This window comes from Acinonyx jubatus, chromosome D1 (genome assembly GCF_027475565.1).
Source record: "Acinonyx jubatus isolate Ajub_Pintada_27869175 chromosome D1, VMU_Ajub_asm_v1.0, whole genome shotgun sequence".
Classification (NCBI taxonomy): Eukaryota; Metazoa; Chordata; class Mammalia; order Carnivora; family Felidae; genus Acinonyx; species Acinonyx jubatus.
The window spans coordinates 82,741,196-82,763,733 of NC_069390.1; the positions used below are offsets into that span (position 1 = coordinate 82,741,196).

General features: G+C 36.7%; 1 protein-coding gene and 1 pseudogene across 1 annotated transcript in view; one reads left to right on the top strand and one right to left on the bottom strand.

The window, feature by feature from the left end:
• Positions 1-22,245, bottom strand: part of LOC106975147 (beta-galactosidase-1-like protein 2) — an 83,296-nt gene extending 61,051 nt beyond the window's left edge. Inside the window, 5 exon segments of the mRNA XM_053202544.1 lie at positions 997-1,089; positions 3,906-4,014; positions 5,183-5,278; positions 7,812-7,880; positions 21,720-22,245. Of these exon segments, the coding sequence (XP_053058519.1) occupies positions 997-1,089; positions 3,906-4,014; positions 5,183-5,278; positions 7,812-7,880; positions 21,720-21,940 (588 nt within the window). The 5' untranslated portion in view covers positions 21,941-22,245.
• Positions 12,041-12,607, top strand: LOC113593127 (nucleoside diphosphate kinase, mitochondrial-like; annotated as a pseudogene).
• Positions 22,246-22,538: the final 293 nt, after the last annotated feature.

The following is a 22,538-nucleotide window of genomic DNA, read 5'->3' on the forward strand; positions in this document are numbered from 1 at the left end:
ATAATAAAAATAATAATATCTTGAGGGTATAAAATATATAGAGAATTAAGAGAAATAATAATAGTACTGAGGAAAGAAATGCAATTAAACTGTTCTCAGGTGCTTTCTTTGCCTTGGAATTGGCAAACATACTAATTTATATTAGACATTAATAATTCAGTATGAGGGGCGCCTGGGTGGCTCAGTCAGTTAAGCGGCCGACTTCGGCTCAGGTCATGATTTTGCGGTCAGTGAGTTTGAGCCCCGCGTCGGGCTCTATGCTGACAGCTCAGAGCCTGGAGCCTATTTCAGATTCTGTGTCTCCCTCTCTCTGACCCTCCCCCGTTCGTGCTCTGTCTCTCTCTGTCTCAAAAATAAATAAACGTTAAAAAAATAAAAAAATAATAATTCAGTATGAATACTATAGTCACTATGGCCAATATGAAAAGAAAAGTGAGAAATTTTTAACCAGTTAATACAGAAGAAAATGGAAAAATAAAAAATACTTAGTCAATACAAAAGAAGAAAAAAAAAGAAGAGAAAAAAGACCATAGAACAGGTAGGACAAATAGAAAGTAACAGGATGATAGATTTAAATGCAACTGTCATTAATTATATTAAATGTAAACAGGCCAAATACCTCATTTAAGAGAAATAATTTTCATAATGGGCTAACAAAAATAAATTCTAATTATATCGTGCTGTATCTTAAACATATCCAGAATAACTGAAAGTAAAAGGATAGAAAAGTATGTGTTATACAAACACTAACCAAAAGACAGCTGTGATGTTCACAGAAAAGAAAAATATTTTAACATCACTCTTTACTTTACATAAGAGTTGTGTAGGTAGTTTCTTGTCCCCTCTCTAGGATATAAATGCATGGAAAAATCAAACTGGACCTTATTCATCTTCATATCATGCAAACTATAGCTACTCAGGATATGTTTGCTCCACAAACTAACAAAGTGAGAAAAGAAGTATGTAAACATGGAGGAAAATTAAAGGAGCACCTACCTTTTTAATATAGGACATGTATCTTTTATCCCGATGATATGAACCATATTCATTCTCAACCTGCACAGCAATGATGGGGCCTCCCTTTCAGTACTGAGGGTCAAGGAGACAAGAGTTTGCAAGTGAAGCTATTGGTGGGGAAAGGCTGGATTTTCTCAATTTGCTGGTGCACACACATATTTAGAGTGTCATAAAAATAACCTATTCCTAAACTCAACTCGAAGTTACACTATAGTTCAGGCAATTTCTCTCACTCCAAAGTCAGTAGTCCCCTCTAGGAGGTCAACTGCTCTTAAAATCCTACCTTTTCTAGTATGCCCTGTTAACAGACTCCTACCCCCTTTCTCTCCTAATTCAATGCATTAAGTGTGATGCTTCACACCTCTACTTCCATCCTTTCTACCTTAGCAACAATTAATGAGTCAAGGGTCTCTCATCCCATATAAAGGTTGTCTCACCTCCTTCCCACTTCTCAGGAACTTTGCTTTTTCTGGAGTACTTTTCTGTCTTCTGTATCTTCACCTCCTTCTTTACTAAGCCCTGCACATCATCATTAACTTGACTCAAAGTCCTCCATTTAAAATAACTTGCCTGGACCACTTCCCCCTTCAGTTCCCACTATCTTGTCCTCTTCCCCTTCATGGACAAAGCCTGAAATATTTCTACACTCACTCTTGACTTTTTATCCTTTCATTTACTCTTTTACTCACTTCCACTCTTTATATTTCACCTTTCCATTAACAATATCTTCTCTTTGCTAAGTTCAAACAAATTTTAATCCTAATTTACTATCATTCTCAGCAATATTTGACATCTTGGCTACCTTCTCCTTCTTGAAACCCTCTCTTCTGTGGTCTTTTGTTGCTCTCTCCTAGTTGTTGGCCTGCCTTCTGGTCACTACTCTTCAGTCTGTTTTGTGAGATCCTCTTGCCCTACTCACCTTTTAAATGTTGTTTCTCATGGTTCTCTATTAATCCCAACTCTTGTGCTGGATTACATCCCCTTCTTCTCCCCTAATTATGCTCTCTTACAAACGTCTTCACATTTCCCATCCCTACTGACTCCTGTTTGTTGATGGTAACATGCTCAGTCATCCTTTATCTTTATAGCCCTCTCCAGTCGAGCCAATGTATTTCCTCTCCATATCTTCCACTTGCCACACCCTAGTCAAGCTTCATCGTTCTGACATCTGCATCTCCTCAACCTACTCTTATAAATACATGGGCAACCATTAAGTACTCCTCCCAGCATGCAGAAACAAATAGTGTTGACTTCTAAGAAGTCATACAAACCATGCAAATAGGAATCTGGGCAACACCCAGGACTATGTATAAGTGCCACTGAAGTGTTTGCTCACTAAAACCTGTGATCATCATGGCCCAGGAGCAGCTGGGTGTAGAGTTGAAATGGAAGACTTTTTAGCAATCAAAAAATAACTGCATTGTATACTGATATTGGGAAAAAAGAGGACACAAGGCCCAAAAGAATGTTTCCCAAACCTTTAAATCTTATCCTCTGCTGACAAACGTTGAAAAACATTTTCAAAATCTGATTCTGTCTTCCCCTTTCCCATCCATCCAATTATGAATCTCACAGATTAGAGAATAGATAAGAGGGAAGATCCAGAAGTTGACAGTACCTGGGATCCGTAAGAGACCCTGAACTGGATTGACAGTTCTAAAAGAAGGCTATTCAGGTACAAGTGATAAGGCCATGATAAAATGTTTTCAAAGACCTCCCAACCTCCTCAGGCCCTCATTTTGTGCTCATTAAGCAAGGTTCTGATTACTAATTTAGTTTTCCAAGAGGTTCAAGACTGAAAAGTCTGATTTGGGGTGGGCTGAGTACTCTAATTCAATGCTGCCCAGCATGCCCATGAAAATGCTCTGTATTTGCACTGTCTAATATGGTAGCAACCATCCAGACATGGCTCCTGAGCACTAAAAATGTGTGTAAATGAGGAAATAAATTTTTATTTTATTTTATTTTAATTAAGTTTAAATAGCTACATGTGGCTATGGCTACCATACTGTACAGCATGCTCTAATCATTGTACAAAATTATCTCTACTCTCCCCAAATGACACACTGATTCACACTCTTCAGTCATGTAGTGGTTGGCTTCTCTGAGTATGATTAGCTCTGAGATACTGACAATGTTAGGAACCAATTCTGTCCATAGTAAATTCAAATTCACACTCTGTGAAGCCCTCTCCTAGACATGAACATGTTTGCCATTGCCTCCATTCAATCTACAATACTATCTCCTTCAAATGATTACCATGAGAATGAAACATGCTAGGTAAATGTTGATTACCTCACAGAAAACTTGATACCTAGTGAATGTTATACTTTTGTTCCTTCCCCCTATTCATCTTCTACCTAGTATACAGTCCTTTTTATATTTTCCAACCATTTTAGAAAAATAGTAGCACTAACCAATGAGTATGTTTGGAACCATCATTTTATTTTGGTGGAGGGGTATTAAAAAACAAATAAATTACAACTTCTACAAAATCACTGACCTAAGATCACCCATCTAATCTATTATTATGTGTGAAGTACTGATAAGTCGCTACTTTAGCAGCTAAATTAAGACATTTTGAGGATTATCATTAATTTCCTATTTATGGTGACTAAGGGCAAAGATATAAAGGAGAAGAGAAAACAAAAGTATACAGAGTGCAATATCAAGTGCACTGCCAGGGACAAGGCTTCCAGCCAGGCAGTAGATAGGAAATATGCATAAAATCAGGATAATAAAAATCTAATATTTCTTAAATAAGGAATTAGAAGGAGCTGCTATATACACTCCTGTTTCTGCGTGATAGAAAATAGGCTAGCCCTATCTAGGAAATCAATTCAGGTAATTACTTCCCTTGGTCATAGGAATGGAGAATTGGGTTTTACCTGGAGTGGTACTATCCTGGGAATAAGCTCATCAAAATAGTGGTTCATTGCTTTAGTGAAGCCCTTGTAAGTTGTTCTCAGCTTCATTTTTGGATCCTGGAGTAACCAGCTAGAATTAAAAACATGGGAATAATTCTTGAGGTAGCAAATAGCAGTAAGAAGTGTTCAAGCATTTGGCTGGAAAACATGGACAGTCACACTGGAACAGTATATTTTGAGATCTTAATCCATCTTTAAGAAAAAGCAATCTATGTTCCAGTTATAAATAGCTCAGCACTTTAGCCACCTCTTTTCTCAAAAATACACATAAGAGCTGTGTAATGATGAAATGATCCAGACCAGAGTCATCAAGCTGCAGCCCACAGGATAAATTAGACCCATTGTCTGCTTCTGTAAATAAAGTTTTATTGGAACACACCACACCCATTTGTTTATTTATTGTCACAGCTGTGCTCCTGCTACAACACCAGGACTGAAGAGTCACAACAGACAGTGTATGTGGCCCTTAAAGCTGAAACTATTTATTATCTTGCCTTTTACAGAAAAGGTTTGCCAACTCCTAGTCAGGAGTGAGATTTTTATAAAGCAGTTTCAAAGTTTTTAAAAAATGCTCTTTGGTGGAACATTATTTGGCCATAAAAAAGGAATGAAGACCTGTACATGCTACAACATGGATGAACTTTGAAAACATTATGCTAAGCAAAGAAGTCAGTTACAAAAGGTCACATATTGTATAATTCCACTTATATGAAATATACACCCTTTGGGTGACAAAAAAGTCTAGAACTAGAAAGTGGTGATGATTGTTCAACATTTTTCATGTACTTAATTGCCACAAAACTGTGTACTTTCAAATGGTAAATTTTATGCTATGTGTATTTTACCACAGTTAGAAAACAATTGGAAGCTAGCAAAAGGGAAAACCTCTCTTTAAAAAGAGATAATCAACTCAATTTATTACCATTTGTACAGCCATCACAAAAACTAGAACTTAAAAAGGTATTACTTAAGTGGTAGCCATTACTTTTTATTAAAATAAAAAAACATGCTTTATCTTATTTACACTGCAGAAATGAGATGGAGATTTATATAAAACAAATACATACTATGTAAATCCCAGTATATTGAAGTTCATTTTCTATGTTACTAAATGGAAAAGAATAGTGTAGTTTAAAAATGTACACTGAAAACCAGCCAAACCCTTTGCTCTAACTTCCATCTGAATGTGGTAGGGCCCCACATGGAGTCATGGCCAAGGGCCTCAGACTACTACTTACCTAGGCAAGCCTCCAAGGTCTAAGTCGCTACCAATATAGGGGCCTGGACACAGAATGACCCACAGCCCCACCTCTGAAGCAATGGATATAAAAGCCCTAGGAAGTGAAGCAATAAAGATAATTTATTATTTAGGCTGAGGCCTGGAATCACTGCTATTTCGCTCTCTGAGGTCTCTGCTTGAGGTCAGAATGGGAGGAACTCCCAGCCTGGTCTACAAAAGTCTTTGTAGGTGACATGAACCAAAGGGACATGGAGCCCTACACTTGACAGGAAAGGGGCTCATTCAAGGTGCTAGAAAGCAGGACAGGAAGTGAAAGTCCAAAAACCCTAAACCAGACACCCACCTTCCCTCCTGAACCCACTCCTCCCCATGTATCTCCCACCACCACTAAAGAAAGCCATCTAAGGCAGACTCCTACAAATCTTGCTCTGCCTTCCTCCTCGTATCCTACTTTTAGTCACCAAATCCTGTTTATTCCTCCTACTTAATGTTTTCAAACATGAAACTCCTCTTAATTTCTAGTGCTACCACATTTGTTAAATAACTCATCATTTCACACGTGCATTATTACAATGGTTTTTTGACTGCTTTCCTTCCTTCTTCTTACCTTCTTCCAGGCTTCTTCAGTTATGTCCATAATCATCAACAACAAAAGTAGGAGTTAATTTTTACCTCATATCACCATCCCGCATACAGCTCAATTCTTTAGGACTATTATTTTATTTGACGATTCTGTGAACTAGGTATCAATATCGTCTCCATTTTACAGATAGGAAAATAAAAGCTCAAATGAGTCAAAGCTTCCTACATGTGACATTTTGAGCTAAAAGTACAATCAGGCAGAGAGCTTCCAGAAATGAATATCAACTACAATATTATTCTGCCTCTTTAAAATGCTCCTGGCACAATCGTTCTAAACGCACAAATTTCCCAAATTAACATTCTTCAAATGACTCCCAATGCCTTCAGAAAAGATTCCAAATTCTGCAACATGGTAAATATAAAGGCAAGATGTGGTCTACTATATCTCCAGCTTTGTTTTTTGGCACTTTTTCTACTTAAATTAGTAGGACAACCAGACATATTATTTGCAGTTTCCAGAAAATATAATCAGTTAATCACCAAAGCCATTCCCTTTTCTTCCTGGGCTCACAGATCAACTACATCTCCTAGCCTCCCATGCACTGAAGTATTCGTATGTGACTAACTTCAAGCCAACAGGATGAACAGGAGGGATGCATTCTAATTTCCTAAAAAGATTCTCCATGCTCTTTCTTCCACTTGCTGGCTTGATGCAGACAAGAGTAGCAGTCTGGAAGCTATGTGATGAAGATGGTGAAGTCACAAGACAGAAAGACACTGAATCTCTCAATTATTTCTTGAAAGAGACATAATGCTTACCAGGAATAGTGATTTTAGATTTTACTTAAATGAAAATAAACCTTTATTGATAAAGATGTTGAGACTTGCTACAGAAGCTAACATCACCTTAATTAATGTAAAATGTTCTCACATCTCTAACTTTGCCTTCATGGGACCCTCTACCTGAAATACCATTCAGCCCCCTCTAGCAAACTTCTGCTCAACATTTTAATTTATTTCAGCTATAACTTCACTGTTGTCTTCCCTGATCTGTTCCCCTAGTTTGGGTTGTGTGTTCTTAGTATATTATTTGTCTCTTTCCTTATAGACAATCCTTAGTCTTGACAGCACAAAGTGTATTATCTGTATATCTCCTGCACCAAAGACAATGTCTTAACTATAGCAGATAGTAAACACGTATGTTTTAACAAACAATTATAGACCTTCTCAACTTAAGATAGAGTTACATCCCAATAAATCCATCATAAGTTAAAAATATTATGTCAAAAATGCATTTAATACATATAATGTACTGAACATGGCAGTTTAGCTTAACATACTCTGAAATGTGCTCAGAACACTTACATTAGCCTACAGATGGGCAAAATCACCTAACATAGAGTCTATTTTATAATAAAATATTGAATATCTCATGTAATTTATTGAATGCTATATTGAAAATGAAAAACAGAATGGTCGTATGGGTACAGAATGGTTGCATATCAGCTGTTTGCCCTCATGACTGCAAGGCTGACTGGGAGGGTGAGCTGGATACTGCTATCCAGCATCATAAGAGTGTATAGTACAACATAATGCTAGCCTGGGAAAAGATCAAAATTCAAAATCTGAAGTACAGTTTCTACTAAATGCATGTCACTTTCACACCATCATAAAGTGAAAACACCATTTTAAGCTGGAGACTGTACTCTGCTGTGTCATATCTTAGAAACACTGTAAACTATAGCCCAGAAATATCCTCTAATAACTGAGAAAGCAGGTTCTTCATGATAGATTAAAACTACAGCACTCAAGATGTGGACCTTCTAAATCACACTGTAAGTAAAATGCACCACAGATATTAAGGTCTAAGCTCTACTGCAAGTTAATAGATTCACTGCTCTAGAGGGTTTCAAACCAGGGAACAAAATTATCAGAGCTTCCTGATGATTCTCCAAACAGAAAATAAGGTGGTTTTGTTCATCTGATCCCGTAGAGTCAAACCCCTATCTTTAGGCCATAGATAGGGCCTCCACATTAAGACATACATGAAATCCAGGTTTGCAGTAAAATAAAACCAGCCCTTTCTTGGCTCATGAAGGTTCCAGGGAATATGCCTGCAATGGAAAAAAAAAAGAAATATAAAAATCTTTTACCTTATTTGCCCTTATTCCATAGTGATTCCTCCAGTTTTAATATAGCAGCTGAGCTATCTCTACTGTGAAGGAAATTGAAGATTTCAACAGCCAATCCTCTGTGTGAATGGGCTTTGTATTAACTTCAAAATTTCCTCCTTTAAATGTCACTGCAGATCTAAGCAGCCAATATTGCTCCTTGATTCTGAACTTCAGGTAAGACAGATTTGTATGTAATGTCATCTGGGGTGCAACCACAAATTTTAAAAAATACTAATGAAAACATATACAAATTTAAATCCATATCTATAATGGCAAAAAAAGAAAATCACTAGCCATAAAACAGAAACCAGAAAGAGCTGAAAAGTTTATAGAACTGGAGTATAGTTTTCTTTAAATGAATAAAATAAAAGTCAGCAAGCAACAATACAAGATTCATAATACCCAGGATCCATTAAGAAAATTATTAGGCATGCAAAAACAAACAAACAAACAAAACAAAACAGGAGAATGTGATGGAAACCAGAAAAAAATATCTAGAAATAGAAACAAACACAGAAATGGCATATAGGATAAAACTAGCAGAAAAAAATACTTATAAGGTATAACAAATATTTACCATATCGTTAATAGGTAAAAGGAATGCATAACCATGATGAGGAAAAAAATGGAAGATATAAAAAAGACCCAAATGGAACTTCTAAAAATTTAAAAATACAGTATCTGGAATAAAAAAAATATTCTGGATACTATCAACAGCAGGAAATGAAAAGTACTGGCTGAGACAAACAGCAGAGTAGATACAATAGAATAAATGGTCAGATCAAAGAAACTATCCAAAATGGAAAATAGAAAAAAAGAAGACTAAAAATAAAAATGAACACAGCATCAGGGATATGTGGTTTCTTACCAAGAAGTCTAACATATATGGAATTAGAGTCCTGGGGAGAAAAGGGGGGGCAGGCAAAAATATTAGCAGGAATAGAGCCACAATTTTACAAAATTTGATGAAAACTATAAACCTACAGTTCTAAGAATTTCAGTGAACCACAAGCAGAATTTTTAAGTAGATCTACACCATAGCACATCAGAATCAAATTGCTGAAAACCAGTGGAAGAGAGGAAATCTTAAAATCAGCCAAAGGAGGGGGAAAAAGATGAGAAATACAACAGATTTGTCATCAGATAATGTGCAAGTCAGGAGACAATGAAGAAGTATTTTTTTTGAAGTACTTAAATTAAAAACAAAAACAAAAATAAATCTTGTCAACCTAGAATTCTATACTCAGTGAATTTATCCCTCAAAATAGAAGATGGAAAAAATCAACTTTTCAAAAAAACAAAAGCTAAGAGAATTCACTACCAACAGACTTGTACTATAAGAAATTCCAAAGGAAGTTCTTCTGCAGAAGGAAATAATACAATGTGGAAATTGTAATCTATACAAAGGAATGAAGAGCACCAAAAATGGCAAATATGTGCATAAATGAAAAAGGTATTTTATCACTATAAATTTCTTTCAAATATAAGTAGATGTTCAAAGCAGAAAATAGCGATGTATTATGAATTTTATATCTTATAAAACACAAAGTACATGACACAATACAGCACAAAAGTTGAGGAAAATGAAATGGAAGCATACCACTGTAAGATTCTATACTAATAGCTTTATATTTGCAGAAAAGAAAGGAAGCAAATCATGAATTTAATTTAAGAATTTAAATACAGAACTTTACATAAAAACTTTGGGAAAAAATCCAGGATCTTTAAAAACTAACTTAATTCCATACCACACTTTCAACAATGGATGGATCATCCATATATAAAACCAATATGGAGGGGCGCCTGGGTGGCGCAGTCGTTAAGCGTCCGACTTCAGCCAGGTCATGATCTCGCAGTCCGGGAGTTCGAGCCCCGCGTCAGGCTCTGGGCTGATGGCTCAGAGCCTGGAGCCTGTTTCCGATTCTGTGTCTCCCTCTCTCTCTGCCCCTCCCCCATTCATGCTCTGTCTCTCTCTGTCCCCAAAATAAACGTTGAAAAAAAAAAACCCAATATGGAAACACTGTAATTTAACTATATATTAAACCAGATGAGCCTATTAGACATATGGAGAACATCCCATCCAACAGCAACAGAACACACATTCTTGTCAAGTGCACATGGAACATTCTCCAAAATAGATCATATGCAAAGCCATGAAACAAATTTAAAAAAGTTTTAAGAATGAAATCCTATCAATCATCTTTTCTGACCACAATGGTATGAAACTAGAAATCAATTATAAGAAAAAACTGTAAAATTCACAAACATGTAGAAATTAAACAACATAAATAAATGGAAAGATATTCCATACTCTAGGATTGGAAGAATTAATATCGTTAAAATGCCATACCACCCAAAGCAATCTACAGATTCAATTCAATCTCTACAAACGTTAAAATGGCATTTTTCACAAAAATAAAAAAATCCTAAAATTTGTATGAAACTACAAAAGACTGAATACCCAAATTAATCTTGAAAAAGAACAAAGCTGGAGGTATCACAATTCCTGATGTCAAACTATATTACACAGTATCACAATAGTGTAGAATTAGCACAAAAATAGACATATAGGTCAATGGAACAGTATAGAAAGACCAGAAATAAGCCCATGCCCATATGGTCAATTAACTTAAGACAAAACAGTTAAGAATATACAATGGAGACAGGGTAGTCTCTGCAATAAATGGTGTTGGGAAAGCAAGACAGCCATATACAAATGAAAGAACTAGCTCTCTTACACCACACAAAAATCACTCAAAATGGATTAAAGACATAAATATTAAGATGTGAAACAACAGAAGTCCTAGGAAAAAAACAAGGGTAAAGTCCTTGACATCAGCCTTGGCAATGATTTTTTGAATTTGACACCAAAAACAAAGGCTACAAAAGCAAAAATAAACAAGTGGGACTACTTCAGACTAAAAGACTTCTTCATAGCCAGGGAAACCAGCAGCAAAATGAGAAGGCAACCTTGATTGAATGGCAGAAAATATTTGCAAACCTGAAAATCTAATAAAATTTGAAAATTTGATTAGGGATTAACATCCAAAGTATACAAGGAAATCATACAACTAAATAGCAAAAGACAACCCAATTTAAAAACAGGCAAAGAACCTGTATAAACAGGTACATGAAAGGGTACTCAACATTCCTAATCATCAGAAAAATGCAAATCAAAACCACAATGAGGTATCACCGCACAGCCGTTAGGGTGTCTAATATCAAAAAGACAATATATCACAAAGGTTGGTAAGGATATGGATAAAAAGGTATACTTGTTGTACTGTTAGTGGAAATATAAATTGGTTCAGCCACTATGGAATACAATATGGACTTTCCTCAAGAAATTAAAAATAGAATTATCATATGATGCAGCAATCCTATTTCTGGGTATATATCCAAAGGAAATGAAATCTTATCTCAAAGAAATACTTGTACTCTCATGCTTATAGCAGCATTATTCACAATAACCAAAGTATGGGAACAACCTAAGTGTCCAATGACAAATAAATGGATTGAGAAAATGTGATACACACACACACACACACACACACACACACACAGAGTAATAATTTTTAGTTTTTTAAAAAAGAAGGAAATCCTGTTATTTATGACAACATAAATGAACTTGCAGGGCATTATGCTAGGTGAAGTAAACCAGACAGCAAAAGAGAAATACCATATGGTATCACTTATATGTGGAATCTTAAAATAAAATTTAAAAAAATGATCTCATAGAACACAATAGAGGCTTCCAGGGACTGAGGGGTGGGGGAAAGGGGAAGAGATTGGTAAAAGGGTACAAATTTTCAATTATAAGATGAATAAAATCTGTGGCTCTTATGTGTAATGTAACCATAGTTGATAATACTGTATTGTAGAACTAAAATTTGTTAAGGGAGTAGGACTTAATTGTTCTCACCAAAACAAACAAACAAAGATAAATATGTGAGGTGATGGATGTGTTAATTAACTGGATTATAGGTTGGAATCCTTTCACAATGTATACATATATCAAATCATCACATGGTATATTTTAAATATATTACAGTGACTCCCTCTGGGGGAGGGGAAGGAGTGCTGCTATCAGTGCTCAGTTAATGGCCAAGAGGCTCAGGTGGACTCTTCAGGGGCATCCTGCTGTGGGGCAACTGTGTGGCCTACCTGCCCACCTGAGCCTACTTGTGCACCCCAGTTCAGGAGGGTCCTCTTGGATCTGAGAGTGGACACTGGTCACAGTGAAGCCAGATGAGGTGCAGAGATAACTTATCAGGGAAAGGATCTAGTACTTTGAGAGGAAGGGTTTCAGGCTGGGGATGAAGATGCTGCAGGTGCCAGACAGCATCTTTGCTGAGCATTACCATGGCCTACAACCTGCAGAGAAAAACTTCCTACCTACTGTTCAACAGCTACAGGAGCTCTAGCCCTACAGTGGTCATGGCCTGCAAGGCCATGGTCTGGGAAGACCCCAACATGGTCCACACCAACTCAGCTGAGGTCACCCCTGGCACCACTGTGGAGACTTTATTGTCCACATCAGCAAGAGTGTCATCCACACCAGAAACTCTGTAGAAGGGACCCCGAGAAAGATCCAGCTGAGGTTCCAAAGCAATGAGTTGGTGAATTGGGCAGATGAGAGCCACCACAGCAGCATTCAACCATCCTGAGCACTAAAGGTGACTTCAGCTGCCCCAGCATCTTCCCAGGACCAACTACCTCTGTAAACAAGAACTTGAGCCCACATCCAAGTTCTACTCATTTGTTATAAATCACTCCCTTGTCCACCTCCTGCTCCACCCCAGGCCACAGGAGTCTGAGCCACCAATCTTATGTGCCTATCAGTGTCTTAAGCCAACAAGATATTGGACCTAATCCTTTCTGTACCAAAGGGCCAGACAACCTAAGGGCCATCTCCAAAAGTGGGGAATGTAACGTCCCCACATCAAATGGAGGACATTAAAGTTCACTATGCTATGCAAAAAAAAATTTTTTTAATAAATCAATTATAATTTAATTAGTCAATTATACCTCAGCAAGCCAAAAAAAAAAAAAAAAAAAGATTTAAAAAACAGGAGGGGCACCTGGGTGTTTCAGTTGGTGAACATCCAACTCTTGATTTCACCTCAGGTCATGATATCACTATTCATGGGTTTGAGTCCCACACTGGGGCTGACAGTGGGGAACATGCTTGGAATTCTCTCTCTCCCTTTCTCTCTGCTCCTTCCCTGCTCATTCACTTGCTCTCTCTCTCTCTCTCTCTCTCTCTCTCTCTCTCTCACACACACACACACACACACACACACAAATAATTAAATAAATAGAACTTTAAAAAGCAGGAAAATACTGCATGGGAAATTGGAAATTAAAAAGAAATAGAACTAATATGGTAAAGGATGTTAAAAAGCTTATAGAATATAATGCCAAAATTGTATACAAATAAATGTGGAACTCTCTAGCTGGTGGAAAACTTTGTTGAGAAATAGAAATTACCTATTTGAATAAAAGTAGAAAATTTGAATAAATTAGAAAATATGGAAGAAAACTGCAATAACTCTAAAGATACAAACCCTTGTACCAACACCGTCATCAAAAATGACGTTTTTAGTAAATTATTTTCTCAATTATAAAAGTCAAATTCCAAGATACCATGCTGTGTAATCCATGTCAAATCAAAGTAAATTCATTTTATGAACTTAATGCAAAAAAACTGAAAAAAATAGAAGTCATTCATAAATTTTTGAGCACTTACTATGTTCCAGGTACTATTATAAGCACCAAAGGTCATCAAAACAGACAAGAAAATTCCTGCTCTCACAAAGCTCACATTCTAGGAACTAAAACTATAAAACTCTTAGAAAAAAATGTTGGGGGAAAGCTTCATGACATTGGATATAGCAATAATTTCTTGGATAGGACAACAAAGGTACAGCAAGAAAAGGAAAAATAGACAAAGTGAATTTCATGAAATTTTAAAACTTTTGTTCATCAAAGGACACTTTCAACAAAGCATAATTCACAGAATAAAAGAAAATATTTGCAATCACATATCCAATGATGTATTAATATTCAGAATACATGAAGAATTCCTACAAATCAACAATAAAAAAAGAAACTACCCAATTGAAAAATGTGCAAAGGATAAGTAGTTGAATAGATATTTCTTCAAAAAAGATATATAAATGGCCAGTAAATACATGAAGAGATGCTTAGCACTGCTAACCATTAGGGAAATGCAAATCCAAATCACAATGAGATACCATCATTAGGATGGAATGCTTATGCTTTGCTGGTAGGAATGTAAAACAGTGCGGCTCCTGTAAAAAACAAAAGCATTACAATTTGAACCAGCAATTTCACTTCTGGGTACATATACAAAAGAACTGAAGTGAAGAACACAAATAGATATTTATACACCAATGTTCATAGCAGCATTGTTCACAATAGCCCAAAGGCAGAAACAATCCAAGTGCCTAATGGATGAATGGATAAACAAAATATAGCATATACATAAAATGGAATACTATTCAACCTTAGAAAGAAATGAAATCTGATACATGCTGCAACATAAATGAATTCTGCACATTATGCTAAGTGAAATAAGCTAGATATAAAATAACAAATACATGATTCTATGTATATGAGGTACCTAAAAATGTCAAATTCACAGAGAAAGAAAGAACAGTGGTTATCAGAGAATGAAAGGAGAAAAGAATGGGGAGTTGTTTTTTAACAGAATAGTATGGAATGATGAAAAAGTTTTGAGTATTGATAGTGCAGATGGTAGCAAAACAATGTGTATTTATAGAATGCCACTGACTTTGTAAAGTCTTTGGAATCTGTGAAAGCAAGCTGACATTATTCACTAAAACTAAACATACACCTACCTCATTGTCCATCATCTTCATTCCTAGATGTATACTCAACAGAAATGTTTACATATTCTCAACAAAAGGCAAGTACAAGATTGTTCATAGCCCCACTATTTCTAATGGCTAAAGCCAAAAATATCCTAAATGTCTACCCACAAGACAAATATATTTTCGTATGATTACCAATAGAATTCCATATAGTTATGAGAATGAACAAGCTAAAATATCTGGTAATAAGGATGAATATCATAAAGAAAATCTTGAACAAAAAATATCAGACACAACAGAGTACATATTGTATGCTTCCATTTATGCAAAATTCAAAAACAGGCCAAGGTAATCTACGTGTTAAAATCATAAGTAGTAGTTCTCTTTTGGAGGGAAGTAATGACTGTACAAGGGACAGGAGAGCTTCTGAGATGTTGGTGTACTACAGAGTTTTGGCGGTTGGTTATAGGAGTATGTTCACTTTATCAAAATTCATTGAGCTAAACCCTTATATACTATATACATGTTAAATTTTAATAAAATATTACTTTAAAATAAGACTAAAATCAAAAGGGGGAAAAATAATTGAGAATATTTACTACCAGCAGAGTAGTAGGCAATTTGGGCCAAACCTCCTAATGAGGAAAACAAGAAAAAGTGAGCAAGTTTTCCATTAACAGAAGGCATCATTAGGACTTCCACTCTCTGATCCAAGAAGTAAAAAGCATGGAAGTTGTCACTCCTATCTTCACAACAAGAATAAAGCTGAAAAGCTGAAAGTTGTTAAAAAGCAACAACTCTTCTTATCCATCAAAGAAGTGAAGTCACAGGAAAAACTGCTACCCCAAAAGGTAGAGTGAGAGACAACTGATGTAATGGTTAATTCTATACATCGACTTGACTGGGCAATCAGGTGCTCTGGCACTTGGTCAAACAGTAGTTGAGAGTGTTTCTGGATGAGATTAACATTTGAACTGACAGACTGAGTAACACAAATTGCCCTCCCTAATGGGATAGGACTCATCCAATTTTGTCTATTCAGTCAGACCTGAATAATTATTAATATAATACATCACATCAACAGGCTAAAGAGGAAAAATAAGTTCATAATTTTATCAATAGATGCATAAAAAGCATTTGAGAAAATCTAGCACCCAATCATGACAAAAACTCTCAGTAAACTAGGAAGAGAGAACTGCCTCAACTTAATAAAGAACATCTATAAAAAACTTGCAGCTAATGTCAGAAGCTTCCCTGCTAAGATTAGGGACAAAGCAAGTTGTCCCTTCTTGCCACTCTTTTCAACATTGTACTAAAAAGCCTAGTTGATGCAATATGACAAGAAATGAAATAAAAGGTATAAAGATTGGGAACAAAGACATAAAATTTTCTTTGCTCACTGATGATATAATTAATTTGTCTATTAGAAAATTCAAAAGAATTGACAGAAAAACAACAACAAACAAACAAACAAACAAAAAACCTCCTGGAACTACCAAGCAATCAATAGCAGGGTTGCAGAAAGCAAGGTTAAGATACAAAAGTCAATCTTTTTCTTATTTAACAGCAATGAACAATTGACGAATAACACTATCCAACTTCAAAACTCATCATGAAGCTACAGTAATCAAGACACTGTGGCACTGGTGAAAGAAAAAGCAAATAGATCAAGGAAACAGAATAGTGAGAGTAGAAATAGACCCACACAAATACAGTCCACTTATTTTTGACAAAGGAGCAAAAGCTCTACATAAAGAAAAAAAATAGTCTTTTTAAAAAATGGTGCTGGAGCAACATGCACAAAAAAGATGATGCAGACATTTTATACCCTTCACAAAAATGAACGCAAATGGATCATAGATTTATAAATGTAAAGTATAAAACTACAAACTTCCTAGAAGATAACATAGAAAATCTAGATAAGCTAGGGTTTGGCAATGACTTTTTAGATACAACACTAAAGGCACATTGCATGTCATAATTAAGTTGAACTTCATTAAAATTAAAAAGATATGCCCTGCAAAAGACACTATCAAGAGAATGAAAAGACAAGCCACAAACTGGGAGAAATCCTTACAAAAGGTATATCTCATAAAGGACCATGATCCAAAATATACAAAAATTTTTAAAACTCAACACTAAGAGAAAAACAGTGTAATTTAAAATGGGCAAAAGATCTGAACAGACATTTCAAAAGCGTATACAAATGGCAAATAACCATATGAAAAGATGCTCGACATGATATGTCATTAGGGTATTGCAAATTAAAACAAGAATGAGATACCACCACACACCTATTAGAATGCCCAAATCCTAGAATACTGACAATAGCAAATGCTAACAAGGCCATGAGGCAACAGGAATGTCATTCATTGCTAGTAGGAATGCAAAATGATACAGCCACTTTGGAAGAGTTTGGCAATTTCCTACAAAACTAAACATATCTTTACCATGTGATCTTCAGTATTTACCCAAATGAGTTGAACACATGGTCACACTAAAACCTGCACACAGATGTGTATATCAGCTATAATTGCCCAAACTTAGAAGTAACCAAGATGTCCTTCAGTAGGTAAATGGGTAAGTGAGCATGGTGCATCCATACAACAGAAAATCATTTAGCACAGAAAAAAAGTAAACTATCGGGGCACCTGGGTGGCTCAGTCCATTGAGTGTCAGGTCATGATCTCATGATTCATCCGTTCGAGCCTCGTGTCGGGCTCTGTACTGACAGCTCAGAGCCTGGAGCCTGCTTCAGATTCTGTGTCTCCCTCTCTCTGCCCCTTCCCTGCTCACGCTCTGTCTCACTCTCTCAAAAATAAACATTTTTTTTTGAAAAGTAAACTATTAAACCATGAAAATACATAGAGGAAAGTTAAATGTATATTACTAAATGAAAGAAGCCAATCTGAAAAGGCCACATAGCGCATGATGCCAATTATGTGACATTCTGGAAAAGGCAAAACCATGGAGATAGTAAAAGAATCATTGGTGGCCAGGAGTTAGCAGAGAAGGAAGGAACACAGAGGATTTTTAGGACACTGAAACTATTTTCTGTGATACTATTAATGGTGGATATGTGTCATTATACATTTGTCCAAATGCATGCAATATATAACACCAAGAGTGAACTGTAACATAAACTATGGACTTGGGGTGATTAATGGTGTGTTAGTATAGATCCATATATACCACTCTGATGGAGGATGTTGATAGTGAGGGAGGTTCTGGCAGGGGTGGGGGCTCCATGCCTTCCTCTCAATTTTGTTATAAACCTAAAACTACATACTCTAAAAATTAAAGTCTTTTTTCATTGAAACACTAAAAAAAAAGGAAAAATCTTGACAGCAGCCAGAGAGAAATGATGTATTATTTATAGAGGAACCCCACTGGGAATTACAGTCAATTATGAGACATGGAGTACAACCCTACTCTATAGAGACCAGCAGGAAGTAGCACAATATTTTTCAAGTGCTGAAAGAAAAGAATTGCCAGCTTCAAGAAAAACTTATCTCCCTTTAGTCATACAAACCAGATATGTAGGTTTTTCCACTCCAGGCAATTCTCCAATTTCCAGCAGATACCAACTGAGTGTCCTACAATTTAACCCAATTCTGCCACTAATTGCCCAGAGTTAGCACAGGCCCCACAGGTTAAGGGCTCATTCCTACATGATAGCTCCCTCACTCCTCCATTTCAGATACCAGTTCCATGTTGTCATCTTTATTTCTGATCAACCAGCTACAATTCAGGGGTTCCCATGACCCCCTCTTCATGTTTGATAATTTGTTAAAACTGCCCACAAAACTCTGGGAAACACTTAGCTTTACCAGTTTATTATAAAGGATAAAACTCAGGAACAGCTAGATAGAAAAAATGCATAGGACAAGTATAGGGAAAATACAGGGAGCTTCCATGGCTTCCCTGAGCACATCACTCTCCCAGCACTTGAATGTGTTCATCAACTTGGAAGCTCACCAAATCCCTTCAGTTCGCATTTTATGGAGGCCTCATTATATAGGTATAATTGATTAAATTATGGCCATTGGTAATTAACTCAACCTTCACATTGGTAATTACCTCTCCCCTCCCCTGAGGTAAAACTCTCTATACTCTCTGCTCAATTTTGCTGTGAACCTAAAACTCCTCTAAAAAATAATGTCTATTTGGAAAATACACAAAAGACAATAGACAAAATTTGGGGAGAAAAAGGAAATTTTTCAAGTCCTCAAAGTAACTACAGAAAAGGATACATGGCCCTCTAAAGAGTTTCAGTTAAATGGACAACTGACTTTACAACAGGGATAATGAAAGCCAGAGGCAGCAACATTACCTTCAAAATGCTAAAACATCTGCCAACCTAGAATTTTATACTAGTGAAAATACTCCTCACAAACAAAAAGAAAATGAAGAAATTTTCAGATAAACAAAAAACTGAGAACTTTGTCACCAGCAAACTTACACTACAGAAAATTCAAAAATGTGTTCTTCATGCAGGAAGATTCCAGAACAGCAATAATAGTCTTCAGTTATTTAGAATTAAAATACATAACAATAGCATACACATTAAGAGAGAAATAACTAGAGATAAAGCATTCTAATGTCTTTGTATTATAGAGTGGGTAAAAGTATAAGAGAGTATTAGTTGATAAATCAAGGATGAATGTTATAAATTCTTGAGCATCCAGTAAAAGAGTAAATACCTCTCAAGCTAACAGAAGAAAGGAAATAGATACTCCAGCATCCCAAAAGAAGACAATATTTTTTAGAAATAGCAAAGTAAATAATTCCTTAAGGCAGGCAATAAAAGGCTGAGAAAGCAACCTAGCCTAGCAAATACTAGAACAGAATATACTGTTTTATCAGATACTAAAACAGATAAAAACCCACTATCATATTTGGAAAAAGGGGGAACAAACACAACTAAAACAGAAAGATAAAATTATCAAATGTTGTGATAGTGCAAGAATGAATAGATAATACAATGTGACCAGTGGTAGCCAGCAACTAAAACCCATCATTGCATTCTCAAACATTGGTCAAGATCTGATACCGAAGTTTTTGTGAATCCATAGTAAAAATGTTTAAAGACTGAAAACGTGTTTAAGATTTTAAGAATGGAAATCAGCTTAACTGAAAAAGAAAAACCAGCCCTGCAATTTTCAGACTGGAAGGCAGACACAAATTAAAGCCCCCTGAAAAGTTAATGAGAAACAGTGTTGCTCCCAAAACAGTGTAGCAGTTGTAAAATGTCACCTCTTTGAATGATTATTGCTTTCTCACCAAACACACCCCCAGAGCTTCGCTGCTCTACCCATCTACTTCTAGGGAGGCCTAATTGCTAAACTCCCCTCACCACAGTGCCTAGGCGGCTCGGTCAATTAAGCACCTGATTTCAGCTGAGGTCATGATTTCATGGTTCATGGGATTGAGCCCCACGTCAGGCTCTGTGCTGACAGCTCAGAGCCTGGAGCTTGCTTCAGATTCTGTGCTTCCCTCTTTCTCTGCCCCTCCCCTGCTCATGCTCTGTCTCTCTTTCTCTCTCTTTCAAAAATAAATAAACATGAAAAAAATATTAAACTACCCTCACCTCATGCCAGCACCCAACCTTGACTAACCCACTTCCTCTAATCTTGCATCAGACACAATAACAAATCCAGAAGTTGTCCCTGCTTTTCTCAGACTCCCTTCAGAGTCCTTCACCTGGAGCCTAACCTTGCAAAGTCTCTTCTCTCTTCCCCTTTGTTGAGACTGGCATTCCACCATTCTTATGGAACACACTCCCTCCTTGAACGTCAGCAAATCTGATTTTGTCAGACTCTAGGTTTGTTCCTGCAAGACTGGCTGATTCGTTTTTAATAACTTTTTTAAAAAGATTGAGCCTAGGTGACTCAGTCAGTTAAATGTCCGACTCTTGATTTCAACTGAGGTCATGATCTCACAGTTCTGGGATGGGCATGGAGCCTGCTTAATTTCTCTCTCTCTCTTTCTAAAAAAAAAAAAAATTAAGGCAATTCAGTCTTTATATTCTAATGTATCCAATGTATAAGCCTGCTTTGATTTTGAGATAATGTTCTCTTCCTCTTTGAAAGACTTAGAATATCTTATAGCTTATGAAATAACAGTGGCACTTTTTACTTTTGTAAGCAACTGCTTACTTACTTATTTTTGTAAGTTCACTGCTATACAAAGGAACAAACTAATGAGGAAGAAAGAGGGAAAATAATGTGGTGTGTAAAAGGCATTATGACAGTTTAGAGGGTAAATACTTTAAAGCATTACTCATGTCACTCACCAAGTCAAATTCCAATTAAATATTTTTTCTTCTAAACCTATATTTTAAACACCAAACCATTGAAAAAGAGAACAAAACTAAAACTGATATCCAAACAGTAATGGATAAGCACTTTCCAAGCTTAGAAGCCTAGAAAGAAATTACTAAGTTTTGTTAATTTCAGCTTTTAGGATGAGAATAATTACATTACTTGCCAAGCCTGGTTCTCAATGAAACCCAACTTGAAACACATTTTCTGGAACAGTATTCTATCCTAGGAATCATCACTGGGGCTATGACTCGTATGGCAAGTGAGGATATCCAAGGAGGAGAGAGGCCTGCTGTACTGAACTTATTCAGTAGTTAGGGACCACTGACCCACAGCCACCTGTACTGACCACTGCCTCTGAAACTTAGACTCTTGTGTGCAGGCCACAAGGACCCTGTTTAGAAGGAACTCTTTCAGAGCAATCAGAGCAGGCTCTATCAATAGGATATTCTAGAGATTATCAAGTGGAGACTCAGACATCCTAAGAACAATGAAGAAGGTACTAAAAGGGTCAACCCTTAGACTGGTCTAATAAAGTCTCAGAGCTAGAAATTCAAACTATAAATTCATGAAATAATTACTTAGGAGCTAGCACTCACGTGGTAAGAGTGTTGAAGCCACAGGCCTTCAGCTTCAGCAAGCGGTCCCTCCAGTACTCCCTGGGCACCCGGAAATAGTGAATAGTGCCTGCTATGATCAGGAAAGGAGAGCCATCTAGTGTGAAGCTTGAACCTTCAACTTTCAGACCCACATTGCGATTCTTTATGTGGAAGGGAGTCAGGTAAGCTTGATTCATCCTGCAAGGACAAAGGAGGTGCATGAAGTCCTAAAGATGTTCCCCATGTGGCACACATTTTGGGCAAATCAGAAGGTCTTTCCTTCAGGGGCCAAAGCACACTTCCAGCGCAAAGAGAAACTTCCCACCCCTTCCCTCTCAAACATACCTGGGTGAGAGGTCTCCTCCAAATTGAGCCATTACCAATAACCCTGAAGACAGGCACAGAATGCCCACAGGTCTCAACAAGAAGGTCAGCATGCTAAACAGAGAAGACAGAACAGAAGTCAGACACCCTGGAGGCAGAGAAGGAGGCAGAGCTGAGTGAGGTCTTGGCCAAGGAGGATGGTGAAGAAGATAGAAGTGGCCTGACTGGAAGGCAGAATTCTGCATAGCTTTATCTTGGCTTCTGCACCACTTGGACTCACAACAGACAGCACCTTAAGGCCATGTCTACTGACTGGAGGGAGGGCAGCAGCACCAAGAGCATCTTGATAATAACTGGGTTTTCTGACACCAGTTACATTTTAGAGAAGAGCAAGCCTCAGTGGAGTAAGTTTCACAAAATAGAGGATAATCTCTGGGAAATTTTCCAGAGACCTTCTATTGTTAAGGGATAAACCCTAATAATGTGCTGCTTAGC